This window comes from Felis catus, chromosome B1 (assembly GCF_018350175.1).
Source record: "Felis catus isolate Fca126 chromosome B1, F.catus_Fca126_mat1.0, whole genome shotgun sequence".
Taxonomy (NCBI): domain Eukaryota; kingdom Metazoa; phylum Chordata; class Mammalia; order Carnivora; family Felidae; genus Felis; species Felis catus.
The window spans coordinates 42,051,504-42,065,441 of record NC_058371.1 but is presented as its reverse complement, the minus strand read 5'-3'; the positions used below and the strand labels follow the sequence as shown (position 1 = coordinate 42,065,441).

General features: G+C 39.0%; 1 protein-coding gene across 2 annotated transcripts in view; it reads right to left on the bottom strand.

Moving 5' to 3' along the window:
• Positions 1–3,215: 3,215 nt before the first annotated feature.
• ZMAT4 (zinc finger matrin-type 4) overlaps positions 3,216–13,938 on the bottom strand; it is a 348,048-nt gene continuing 337,325 nt past the window's right edge. For both annotated transcript variants that reach the window (XM_045055523.1, XM_045055520.1), the window contains one exon: positions 3,216–7,794. In XM_045055523.1, the coding sequence (XP_044911458.1) occupies positions 7,790–7,794 (5 nt within the window). In that variant the 3' untranslated portion in view covers positions 3,216–7,789. The remainder of the gene's footprint in view (positions 7,795–13,938) is intronic.

Below are 13,938 nucleotides of genomic sequence, written 5' to 3'. Positions count from 1 at the left end.
GGAACAAAGGGAAATAATCCACAGCTGTGCTATTCATCCTGCATCTTATCAAAAAATAGGAAAAAGTATAGAAATGTATAGGTCATGTTGTAATAGTCATATTTATATGCACACATGCAAGTACACTGTGTACAAATACTATATAAATATATGTGCTAAATTACGCCTGATGCTGACGCCCTGCCTATGGAAACATGGTGAGGAGACGCATGTCTCATTTCTCTGTGTTAGAGCAAAGCCAGTCACGGGCTCTCCTTGCTAGCTGCAAGTGTCAGGGTCCATGTGCTGAGTCAAAGCCCAACAGAGGGACAGAGCTCAAGCCTGGGGTGGAGGTGAAGGCACAGGAAGTGAGACAGAAAAAGGTGCCCCATGGGAATTCACATAGCTTCTGGGACACTCTGAGCTCTGCTCTGCTGGGAAGCTGTTCTTGGAGTTACACCAGCAGCAACCCTCTCCCACATAAGGTTCTAGTTCACATATTTTGGTTTTTGTTTTTTGTTCTCTTTTTTCTACAGCACATAATTTTTAATGCTATACAAATAATACATATAAGTGTATATATAAATACGTACTGTATCATACATATTCTCATATTCTTTTTTTAAAAATTTGTTAATGTTTATTTTTGAGAGAGACAGAGACAGAATGCGAGTGGATTAGGGGCAGAGAGAGAGGGAGACACAGAATCCGAAGCAAGCTCCAGGCTCTGAGCTCAGTACCAGACTCCAACAGGGGGCTCGAACTCACGAGCTGTGAAATCATGACCTGACCTGAAGTCGGATGCTTAACCGACTGAGCCACCCAGGCACCCCACATATTCTTTTTTTTTTAATGTTTCAAGTTCTTATTTAAATTCTAGTTAGTTAACATATAGTGTAATATTAGTTTCAGGGGTAGAATTTAGTGATTCATCACTTCCACATAACACCCAGTGCACATCACACCCCATGCCCTCTTTAATGCCCATCATCCATTTAGCGGATCCCCCTGCCCACCTCACCTCCAGTGTGTTCTCTAGAGTTAAAAGTCTGTTTTATGATTGCCTTCCCTCTGTCTCTCTCTCCCTCCCTCTCTCTCTCTCACACACACCTTCTCTATTTTTGAAATGAGAATGAGTGAAATGAGAGATACAGGCAAGACAATTTTACAGGTGTCTTCCAGCTCTCACACTGAATGGCTCTATTTTACATTGAACAATTATTAGCCAATTGGATGGTGGAAAAGAGAGGATGAAATGCAGCTGTAATTTGTTTAATTTTTGCAAAACTATAAGAAAAGTATCATTAGTCCCATTTTAAACATTGAGAAACTAAAGCTCAGAAAACTTACATAACTTGCCCCCGATCGTAGAGTAAATAAATGGCAGAACCATATTCTAAATACAGGTTTGTTTTAAATCAGATATCGTTTCCACAATAGCATACTTTTTGTCTGAAATTTTGCATTCAATAAATAACTACTAATTTAATGTATGCATATATGATAAACTTAACACATACAATTCCTCAGCACTTGTTATAAACTGGATTACTAGAGTTTGCAGAAAAAGATAAATCGGTTTTGGTTTCGGTTTTTCCCTCTCAGGGGTGCCTGTCACTTCTCTCAAAAGAACTTTGGCTAAAGAAGGTCACTGCAGGGGCACCTGGGTGGCTCAGTCGGTTAAGCAACTGACTTCGGCTCAGGTCATGATCTCATGGTTCTTGGGTTTGATCCCCCGCATCAGTCTCTGTGCTGACAGCTCAGAGCCTGGAGCATGTTTCAGATTCTGTGTCTCTTTCTCTCTTTCTGTTCCTCCCCTGCTCGTTCTCTCTCAAAAATAAATAAACATTTAAAAAATTTAAAAAAAGATCACTGCAAAGGAGAAATGATTTGTTTTCTTCAAATCCCAGCAGTACTTCAGAGAATATCCAAAATTGATGAAAAGTAGGAACCAGACTACCTTGTACTCAATATCTATAGAGATAAGGCTCTATGGTGGCTGAGAGACACGATTACTATGCAAAAAGGGATAAGGATTGAGTTTAAGTCCTCCCAGAATGGCTTACCATTCATCTGGAAAGATGGACAGTTTCTGAACCAGTGAGTGCCTTTGGGGGGGGGGGGGGAGTGCCTTGGTTCATTTACACCTCAAAACTATCAAAGAAGAAAATGGCTGATGCAGTCGCCCAGGTGGAATGCTCTGCTTATTACATACCCCCACGGGTAGCTTGTAAAGGGTAGTTATTAGCTTTCATCACAATTAAACTCTCTACACCTAAAGGACACTGAGAGATGGTACCTTTATATAAAGAGGTAGGAGATGGGCTTCTAACTGGCCTTAAACTAAGTGGTAAAGAAGAGGATAATGAAGACAGAGTCTTCAAAAAAGATACCTTGTCAAAAGTAGAAACTTGCTGAAATGGCAAATAGTCTCCATATACTGACTGTATTTTCCCGTTACTAATCACTTTTTAAAAATAGCACATTCTAGGTAAGCAAAAGGGTGGTGGAGAAAAGCACAAACCATTCCAAAGTTCTGAATATGTGCTCCTCAGAGCTAATCAACATGAAAGCCACACAGCAAATCTGACAAGTGACAAGAAGAATTAATTCAGAAGAAGAAAGGGAAAACTTGAACCGTTCATTAATGCTCCTAAAGCCAACTGTGGACACCTACAGGGCAGGGGTGGTCTCTCTAATGTTCTGATAGTTCTGTCTAGAATCAGAGTTCTGTAGATTGCCTTCCTTCCTTGATGACTTTCGTTCCATTGTTTTCAAGCTCAAAGAGATTATGTTTTTGACAAACCAGAGGAACATCCCTACTACTTTGTTTATGCATATGCAACATTAATAATTTCCTTGGAACTAACACCAGGGAGGCTAGTCACTTCCTCCCATCCTGAGCTTCTTGGAGCCAGAGTAGTGGACTGATGGGACATGGGGTTGCCCCAACATGGCAACTCTTTAGACTCTCAGGAATAAAATTATGAACACTAATGTTGTTATGCATGTACGCTTATTAACTCTCCACTTAGCTGTGAAGACGACTTCAAGAGATATGAAAATATACATGAAAAACTTTGATTTCAAAGAACGTGTGGTCACTGAGTTGACCAACACACGGAAATCTTACCTTACAATCATTGGTTGTCTTACAGTCAGACTTTTAATCATTTGAAGAGTGACAATTCAAGTAGAAAATGTGCTAAGAAAATAGCAAGGATGCAAAACAGGAATTCATTTTCGTGTATATCAGTTTCACTTTTATTTCTTTAATTAAAAAAATGAATAAGTTTAGCAGCCAAATGTCCTACATTTGTACATTACTTAAACATTCTGAAGGAGAAACAGTCTCTGCGGATCCTAGTGCCCACCTGTGCAATGAGGAAATTTGAGCGGGACTTCAAATAACCACAGATGATGTCCAAGTTTGACGCGTAACAATAGTTAGACTGTTCTTCAGAAACAATGTAAAGTGTTAGTGATAGCTGGAGGTGGGGTGGGGGTGGGGACAGGTAAAATAGGATTTTTTTCCCTTACTCATATAATTTGAAGATTATAGAATGTGGTTTTTAAAGGTCAAAATGAATTGCTAATTAAGTTGAGGCATTTGAAATTAGCAAATAAAACTGCTACTCAGAATAGTGACTAAGGAGTAATTAATCATACAGGAAAAAACTGGCACCAACCTAGAGCCAGCAGTAAAATTAGCTCTTAAATAGTTGCCATAGACCCTTCAGACAATGTTACTAAGAAACTGTGAGATATTCATTTCTTTCCTTTCTGTTTAGGCTACATCCTTTCAAAAAGACTGTTCAACATTTTTCTAGAAAGATACAAATCAAAACAGATGTCTAGCCACACAACCTCTCTTGTAGGTATTCAGAAATATCTGAACTAGTTTTGACTCTTCCCTCTATGTTTCACTCAACATGTGAAGTAATGAAGGGTTATGTGATCGTAAGCATTACCTTAAACCCACTCTAATTTTTAAATATAAATCACTGACAATTTTTGGCATTTTAACGATTATGATACAAAATTACTTAATACACTCTTAAAAACCAGTGTTGACCACCCCCACCCCCAACCTTTGAGAACACCTGCTTTAAAATCTGCTTAAGAAAAACATTTTGGTTTTGCTTGTAGGTGCTTTTTGTTTCCTTAGGTGCTACATTTGCCAGACTTGAGTTTGAGTCCATGCTGGGACTCTCAGTTTCGTTTTACATCAAGATGTTCGTATATTAAGTTTAAAGCCAAATTTACCAACATGAATATTACAATGAAATACCTAGTTAGTTTGACATGCAAATCTTAAACTAGAAAGCAAACTAAGGCAGCATTTATATAGAGATTTATATTTTTAAGCACTTGACATTTATTTATTAGCTAATCCACACCACAAACCTATGAGGTAGTTTAGCATGACTTTAGTATGAATAAAGTAGGTAAGAAGACAAAAAAAGAAAACAAAATCTGTTCCCACAGTAATATGTTGATCAAACCCTCCTCATTCTGGTCATAAAAAGGCAACAATCAATTCTTTGTACAAGCTGGTCAAACAAACAATGAATATTCAGCTTGGATGGAATGTAGAGAGGGCGGTTATTTCATTTCCTGACAGTTTAGAAAGTTTAGTTTGTTATTGGAGTTCTAGTATTCTGTGCTCACAGTGACTCATCCATAACACCTCCCTCAAAGATCAGCTTTGGAAGAGGTGTGGCCATGGCCCCTCCGCAGGGCTCAAATTTGCCTCTGGAAGTATTAGCATTTATCATCTATCCCTATTCTTCCTCTCTTGGTCTGAATGGTCTAATAAACTCACTTCAGTAGGAAGGTATAAAGACTCTTGCAGTTCCAATTTATGTTTATATGTTATCTAAGAGACAAATGAAAAACAAACCTACACTGGTCTTTGTGGTCAAGCAATTGCAGATGAGATATTTATTACGATTTTTATCAGCAAAAGGGATCACTGCGGTCCTCTGTACTTAGCAGATGGTTTTATGATAATACATATTAGTGCACCGGGCTGTGGAGGTTATATATAATGAAAACTCGTTAATTTGGGTTTCACTACCATGGCATTTGTGGCAACTGGCACAGGTGCTAGCCAGAAGCTGACCTCTGTACTTAAAGAAGAAAAACCCTTCGCCAAGTTAAGTGAATTGCATGACCGGGTCTGTAGGAGTATTTTGTCTCTATAAGAAGACCTAGACAATTTCAACCACCTAGCAAGTATCCATTTAAATACAAAGGAAAAAAAAAAACCCTCTAATATAAGGATGCCATTAGGCTTGTGTGTTATTTTAGTTTTGCATTATTTTTGCCTCATTGGAGCAAAATTTTAATGTCAGTACTTCAGTTGACATTACTCCAAGTACTCAGGAACAGTGAAAGTACTTTATGTACCAATAATTTGGAGAGTCTCTTTCAAACAGATAGGGTTCTCCCCTAGGTCCCTTGAATTGAAGTTTTACAGAAAACCCCTGGACTCGATCTTTTCTCTCCAGGAATCTCTGCTGTCATAGGGTGACTCTGTCAGCGCAGCTCCACAATGGCCAGGTCCCCCTGGGTGTCTTCCTCTCTGCCAGAATTAATTTGGCTATTTGAAAACATTTACCTTGCATCTCACTCCCATCTGTTCATGATGAATTGGAACGTAAGACATGACCTAATAAAACAAATATAGCCGTTCTACTACTACCACTATTGCTACGAATGATAAATCAGAACAGAAAGAACAATAAACAGCTAGCTTTCCAAGGAAGGTTTTTTCCGTCTAAGACTTCCCAAAATATAGATAACATTCATGGGCTCTTCCTGTTTAAAACTTAATATGTCAACTCCATGGTACATTGGAACAATAATTTCCCTTATTTATGCAAAAATAAATAAATAAATTTGAAAACAAACAAGCAAACTCTCTGGCAGGATATTCACTTTCACTTGACAGGTTGCCAAGGAGAAATAGAATTTGGATGAGGAATTCTGAAGTAATCCGATTATTATATCCAGAAGCTGATCTGTAAAGGGTTTGGCATAGCTCCTTTGTATATCAAGAGATCTATGTTCATGGGCTCATCTATATTAGGTTATTAAAAAAAAAAAAAAAACAATGCTTGAGAGTATGAGCTCACTCACTACACACAGACAGAAACAAAGTTTTTTTTTTTTTTTTTAACTTGGCCAGTGCTTATTTTACAGCAGAATAGACAAAACAAAACAAAAAAAAAAGCACTATTTCACACATTCGCAGACAAGTCACCATTGGAGGTTTGTAGCTCTGTTGTGTGCTTTCCAAAATAGATTGCTTCCCATCGGACCCTCCTTCCTTTCCGTGGGACAGCACGTGGCTGGTGGAGCCGCTGGTCTCTGTAGGCACGGAAGCTGGCAACCCGGGTCCCTCCTGAGTGGGCCCTCTCAAGGGAATGGGACCAAATTTCAAACACCTCAATAACAACACTGTGCGTTTCTAAGTCATTTCATTTATTGCTCACTGAGTCGTAACCACCTCAGCTCTCTGTGGAAAAACAATGGATGTCCAGAAAATCCTGACACCAGGAGACCCATTGTCTGCATGGTCACAATGTACAAAGGGCAACCCCAGCCAGATCACTGAGAAGCATCATGAATAAGAAGGTAAATGTCTGGCTTTACGGCCATCCTACAGGACACCAGATCTGGTCACGACAGAGAAGAATGAAACCCAGAGAAGGCTTTCTAATTTACACTCAGAGGCGTTCCCCATCAGAGAATAACAGTTTTCCAGTCTGCCAGTGGTGTTCTTTCTGAAGTGATTGAACCTTGGCTCGGCAAGAGGACTCCAGTGAGAAACAGGAATAGGGAGACTCGCCATACCCAAGGCTGTCAATTCTTCAGAGTTTACTCAGTTCTTCTCAAATTGCCAACACCCCACGTCAAAACCCACAATTCAGGCCAACTTCATAAGAAATGTTCGTTTATTTCCCTCTCATTCTAGGGTTTGTAATTCTTCTCTTGGATGCCTTTGGGAAAACATTTCATCAAGGTCAGCTGCTATTCAGACATTTTTGCCTAAGAGGATCATCATGCAGGCAAACGGATTCTCTTCCTAAGCTATTATTTTGGCAGCTTGCAAAGAGAACTTGGCTTAACCTTGAGAAACTGTTCTTTGAATGATCAGAAAGAAAGGATGGGGATTCTTCCTTTATCCACCCTCTTTATTCTCGTTCAGATGGCAAACCCGGCTCGCAGTTTTGAAGGTGAAATGAAGGAGGAGAATTTATGTCCGTTATGTATCTTCTAACAGTGACTCATTCTGGTTCTGTGCATGTTGCTGCCAATCATGTTCAGCATGATGAACAAATAATGTTTCTTTCTTGATGGAGGTGCTCTACATCTCAGTCATCAAAGATTTCATGGAATATTTATGTGTTGAAGAAATCTAGAATAAATTGGACATTTAGATTTTCCCACTGTCTTCAAGTTTGAATGATGTTCCCACTGTTTGCTATAGGATTATAATTTAGAACATGTACTAAATAGATTATCAGGAAAGAATTTAAAAATCCATCCAGATATCATAACTTACCACAAAATTAAAAGACAAAGAAAGAAAGAAAGAAAGAAAGAAAGAAAGAAAGAAAGAAAGAAAGCTCATTCACTTCCAAAACCAAGATTAGTCATATGTTAATTTGTGAATCCTCATAAGAAATGTTCATTGTTCAAGAGAGAATCCTCCACTGGTAGTTGATAAGCAATTCTCCATGGCAGAGAAATCCTGACATTTTTTTCTCATCTCTTGATTGATGTTTTCACTACTTATTCTTCAGGCTATAAGACAGAAAGGAACACAGTCTTACCTTCTTTCATAATTATGTATTCCAACCTCCCTCTCTCCTTCCTCCCCCCCTTTCTCTGTCTCAATCTCTCCCCCACATCACTTTAGCCATCAAATTAAAGTAAAGCTGGATTTGTATGATGAATCTTTTATATTCTAAATAACCTGTAAATATAATAACTCAATTACCAATGTCATCTCCATGTAGGTACAAGAAAATATATGCCTCAGTCTTGTCAATCCAGATACTACATTCATTCTGTAAGTTCTAAAGATGAAATTAACCAATTGGTTTATATTTGTAATGGATTGCATATACCCATCTTTAAGTTTCAGATAGAACGACCTGTAGAACTCTCTTCTTGGGAGGGGGAACAACACTATAGAATTTGGATTTCAAATTACTATTATAAACCTCATTCTCAATTCATTCAGAATTTTCCCTGATATTGATAAACAGGAGAAATGTTTTCTGGTTTTAGTCTCAAAAAGTACTGATTTAAGTTAAACAGGCTACTAATTCTTAAAGGTTTTGGGTTTTGTTTTTCTTTATGATAAGAAGATACTACCATTTATTTATGCCTACTGTGTGTCAAGAATTTCACACTTATTTTACTTCTAATTTAATCCCCACCTTTAATTTGGATGTCATTTCTTCCCATTTTAACGATGATAACACTGAGGCTTCAATTGGCTAAGTGAATCGCACACGTTCATACAGCTGCTTGCGGGGGGGTGGGGGGAAGGGGTGTTGAACCCCAGGAAAGATCAGAATCAAAAGGCAAAAGGTTTGTTGCCATCCTGTGCAGGGAATTTCTCTCACAGCATTGAACATGTCCTCTGGCTGCAACGAGGCTGCCAAAACAGTCTCGAGCGTGTAGTTTACAATTATCCCTAAAGCTGCTTCTTAGAGGAGATGGTGTCAGAAACGCTGGAGCAGGTTAGAATCCTTGCATAGATTTTCCTATCCCTCTTTATTAAGAGCTAAATATGGTAGTGGAAATCTGGTGAATGAAGATTCACAAGCTACAAAGGAAAATTCTATCACTCACACGGCATATCGTGAAATTTTATTTCAAAAAAAAATGCTGTCATAGAATATTCTTAGGATCCGAATAAGTGTTTGAATGTTGTTGTAGAAGGCAGACCAAAACAAAATGGAAACTACATGTATTTCTGGGTAAAAAAAGATAGCTTTGGAATTTTGCCTTGGAATGACCCTGGTAAGCACAGCCACTTTTAAATGGTTGTTATAAAAAGAAAAATCTTGTTTTGGAATCTCATATTCGATATCTGTGCCATCTGGTCATGACCTGAGGAAATTCTACAATCCTTGTCGTTTTCATGTATTAATGTGACATAAGGTTGAAAGTTTTCACTAAGCAAACAAGTATAATCTCATTTTTATAAACTGCAAAGATGAACACTTTTCAGAATAAAATGAGTTTGAAGTGCAGCACCGCCGTGTAATAGTGCAAAGACCAAACACATAGGCAGCTGAGCGGCCGTAGTTATGATTACATCATTAGAGGAGACTAGAAGAGACGTGGGTGTTTTTTTTTTTTAAACTTATAGTAAAAGTGGTATATTAAGAACTTAATCCCATAAGGAGCAAAAATATCCCCTCTTCCTTTTTATAGTCAGAATAATTATTCAGACCCTCTCTGAACACAGAAGTAATGACAAATTAAAATGTCTTTCAATTCCATATAGCTTTTATAATTATTCATCCGTTACTCTTATTATTGCTGAAAAGCCTCCTTCATATTTTAGTCAGCATCCCATTTGATACAAAAGAACACGGACAATTTTACTGCTATTAATAAATATGCAGCCATCCAATCCAAGATGAAAATTCTTTTTCATCTGAGAGATAAGCTGCATAATTCATGTATTTTCAGAAATTTCTTTAAATAGAAATTGAACAAAGGCATAGGGAAAAAGAATTCATTATATAGTTGCCATTTGTGGTGAGGGACAGTGTCTGTTCTTACAGAGTCTGAGAGTTAATTCAATTTGAAGAGAATTTCAATTGCCCTGTATATGTACCAACATACTCATAGAGCCGACTTTAGTTTTGACATCTATCATCATAAAAATGATATAACATAGCTGCCACTTGACTTAAAAAAATGTAACAGAAGGTTACTAGGTACTTTTCTTCAGGTCTTGGAATGCAGTTAGAAAAACTTCACAGCAATTTGGAATGGGTGCCTTGCTTTCCAAAAAGAGAACTGTCCATGTCAGTGAAGCATGGGGCTCCATCTGACTTCTGTGAGTTCCAGCCCCTGTAGGAAGGAGTTTCTGACACATGGAGATGGCCTTGCAGGGTAGGCCCGCATTCCCAAGACCCCACACCAAATGAGAAGCACTCTTGCAGGACCAGTTAAGTAAAAAAAGCTTCTGTTTGTACTAGTTGCCTTTTTGCCCATTCAGACCTGGAAGGTTCAGAGGGGGTGGTGTTCCAGATTGGGCCTGAGTGTAGCCTTATGTACACTGGTAAGGATTTCTTTCATTCTTTTGTTTTCACATGAAGTATAGTTGACACACAATGCTACATTAGTTTCAGGTGTACAACTTAGCCATTCAACCGCTCTACACATTATGCTACGCTCCCCAGCTCCCCACAGTGCAGCTACCATCTGTCACTGTACAACTATTACAATACCATTTACTATATTCACCATGCTCTACCTTTCAGCCCCATGATTTATTTAGTCCATACCTGGACGCCTGTATCTCCCACTTGCTTCCACCCATCTTGCCCCTTTTCCTTCTACTTTCCCCTCTGGCAACCACCAGTTTGTTCTCTGAGTTTACGGTTCTGCTTCTGCTTTTTAAAATATTTCTTTGGGGCACCTGGGTGGCTCAGTCGGTTAAGCGTCCAACTTCAGCTCAGGTCATGATCTCACAGTTCATGAGTTCGAGCCCCACATCAGGCTCTCTTCTGTCAGCACAGAGCCCTCTGTCTCCCTCTCCCTTTGCCTCTCCCCCACCACACACACTCTCTCTCTCTCTCTCTCTCTCTCTCTCAAAATAAATAAACATTAAAAAATATTTCTTTGTTCATTTGTGTTTTAGATTCCACATATAAGTGAAATCACATGGGGGTATTTGTCTTTTCTGTCAGAATTATTTCAATAAGCAATACCTCTAGGTTCAACTATATTGTCACAAATGGCAAGATCTCTTTCTTTTTACCTAGAAAAGAATTTTTAATACCAAAATTGAACTGTTCTCACTATGGAAGATGACCAGAAACATGTGCAGTCTTTCTGAGATGTTATCAAGGTCAGGGAAAGGGGTGTGGAATGTGTTCTGAGCAGTGTGTATGGAGATGGTTACTGGAGAAAAATTGATGGGACTACCTCACACTAAATGTAAACTATTCAGTAAACCAATTAAAAAACTAAGCAGAGTATCCTTAGTCATAATGAAGCCTGGTTTCTGACACTAGACAGCAAGTTTACAGGGACATAAGAAATGAAATCATGAAATCATGGACGACAGCTTCTACAAAATGATGGGGCCAGAATGAGTTAAGTTTGTTGGATGAGGAGGAGCTATGTTCCAGACATTTTCCACACACATGTTGTTGAACAATCATGACTTTGATATGCTGCCTGAGATGTTCAATCTGCTGCCTGAGATGTGCCATGAATGACATCTGAGCACTGTCAACTTTGCTCAGTTTATCACCATAGGGCAAAGATAAACCAAATTAAACTAGATTTCCCAAATCAAGCCTCCCTCAATTTTGATTCTTTCCTTTCTTGCATTCCCTAACTTGGCGAACAAGAACTCAAGGCGGAAATTCAGTGTCTCCCTGGCCCATTTCTTTTTCTCCCCCACCCCATAACAAATCAACCACAAGTCTTACTGGCCTCCTATTTTACTCTGAAATATGGCATGTCCTCTGCACCTCCCACCCATGGCCTCTTCTGGGCCCTTGACATTACACTCGGCTTCTATCTGGCACCTTTGCAACCAGCTCTGCTGTGTCATCACACTGGTGTTACAGTGTTTCACTAGGTTCCTACTGGAGAAAAACATAATAAACAAAGGTCATTTTGTGATATGGCCAGGGCTTCTCCTCCAGCTCGATCTTTTCATCAATGACCCCGTAATCATTCTAAAATCCCATCACGGATGTTTCTGAACCTGCCACACTGCCATGTGCTTTTACAGTTTGTATAAGTGCTTCCTTCTGCCTGGGAACTCATCCTTCACTCCTAGCCTTGCCCAGATTTCCCCATTCCTTTTAGTGGAAGCATGCTTCCTTTAAATATCCTTCCTCTAACTTACCCTGCCCCAACCAAATGCATTTGGAATATTTTGAGCCGCCACTAGGGAGTAGAGAACAAAACCTCAAGAAAATGCCCAAGCCACAGCAAGTGGTCAGTAAACTGCTGTGACAAAGGATGCAGCGTGTCCTGCTTCTGAGAGTCGTGAATGGCAGGGAATGAGGTGGGTTGGAGAAGAAAGAGGAGAAGAGAAAAAATGTGGGAGAAAAGATGAAGCATGGAGAGAACGGAACAAGGAAAATGGACTTCTGGGCATGGTGCTACCTCTGTGTGATGCCCAAATCTTTGAAATTTGTCTAAACAAATAAAATACTTGCAAAATGTTAGTTGTTAGTGGAAGTTTATGTAGTCTGAGTGATAGGGGTGGGGGTGGAGGGGAGAAGCACTCAAAGTTACAGGGGCAGAAAGATGTAGAAAGACCGTAAGACACCAGGAGTTAAAAACACTGGCAGGATGAATTTCTCCAAATCCTTCTTGGAAAAACAAATCCTGTGTATTTATAACGCACTGAATAAATAAATCATTTAAGATTCAAGAATCAGGCTAATTCAGAGAAAAGTCAGCTATTAAGAACATTCAAGAAACTGTGAATATTCAGAAGTATAGGATATTTAAAATGAATGCAGGTCTATTACTTCCTAATACACATAGACTAGCAAAATTGACAAGAATGATTTGTAATTAACTTACCAAAACACCTAAGAAAACAAGCCTCCTCTGTTTATATAGAATTTGCATTGTTTATATGCAAATGAATGCTCCCGAAGTACTTGAGAACAATTTATTCCCTTAAGAAGGCACATATTCTCTCTATAATCTTGTTTACACTATTCATTTGCTTTGCAAAACATTTTTTATGAAATCACAAAATAATGAAATGTGAGAGTTCGAAGGACCCCAGGGATCATATAGGAAAGTCCAAAGTACTCATTTTATAGATGAAAAATTCAACAGAACCCCTGACACACTCATTTACCCCTAGCATTTCTGAGGCCTGCATGCTCACATCCCAATCCCCCTAATTTGGGGGACTCCATTCTTTCTACGATGGGGTGCTAGCCACAACTGAGGCAGATGCAAACAGAACAAGGACGTTACAAAGTGTTAGTTAGGCTTTGGGGCATCACCAGGACCCATCAGACTCCTAGATCAAGGTGAGAGTCCAGTACCCCTTTTCCATTCACTTATAGATTGGGAGGCCTGGTTAGTCTCAGTTTGCTTCTAAGCCTCACTAAGCTCCTACTCTGTCTCCTGCAAGAAATCTTTCCTGACTCCCGCTTCCCTACCCATCCTAGTTAGGACCCATCCCAAGTGCTTTCTTCTATTGTTTCTGTAACCACATCATATTGCCATCTTGTGTTTACTATCTGTCCTCCTTCCAAAGAAGCCTGGGACTTCTGTATTTTCAATGCTCGCAATAAGTGCTGACAGAGTCAAAGCTTATCCTTCTCCAAAGAAACACATGAGACCAGAGAAGGAATCAATTGGTACATTGGGAAAAAGCCTAACTCCCAGCTACTACATTCCTCAGTTCCTGCTCTATCTTGGGCAAATCCATTTCCAGCTTTCATTCACAGATAAGAAAAACAATTAAGAATTCAAAGCATCTCTATTATCTCTGTCTTCTAGTCTTACAGGTTCGAAGGGCTTGTGATTTAAAGTCAGAAAACTTGATTTTAAACTCCAACACTATTGCTAGTTGGATATTTATGTACTGTGTTTTTACGTTATTAGTTTCAGTTTATCCATCAATAAAACAAAGACATCCATAATATCTTTCCTATAGGAGTGTCATGAGAACTAAATGAGATAATACATATGAATATGTCCAGT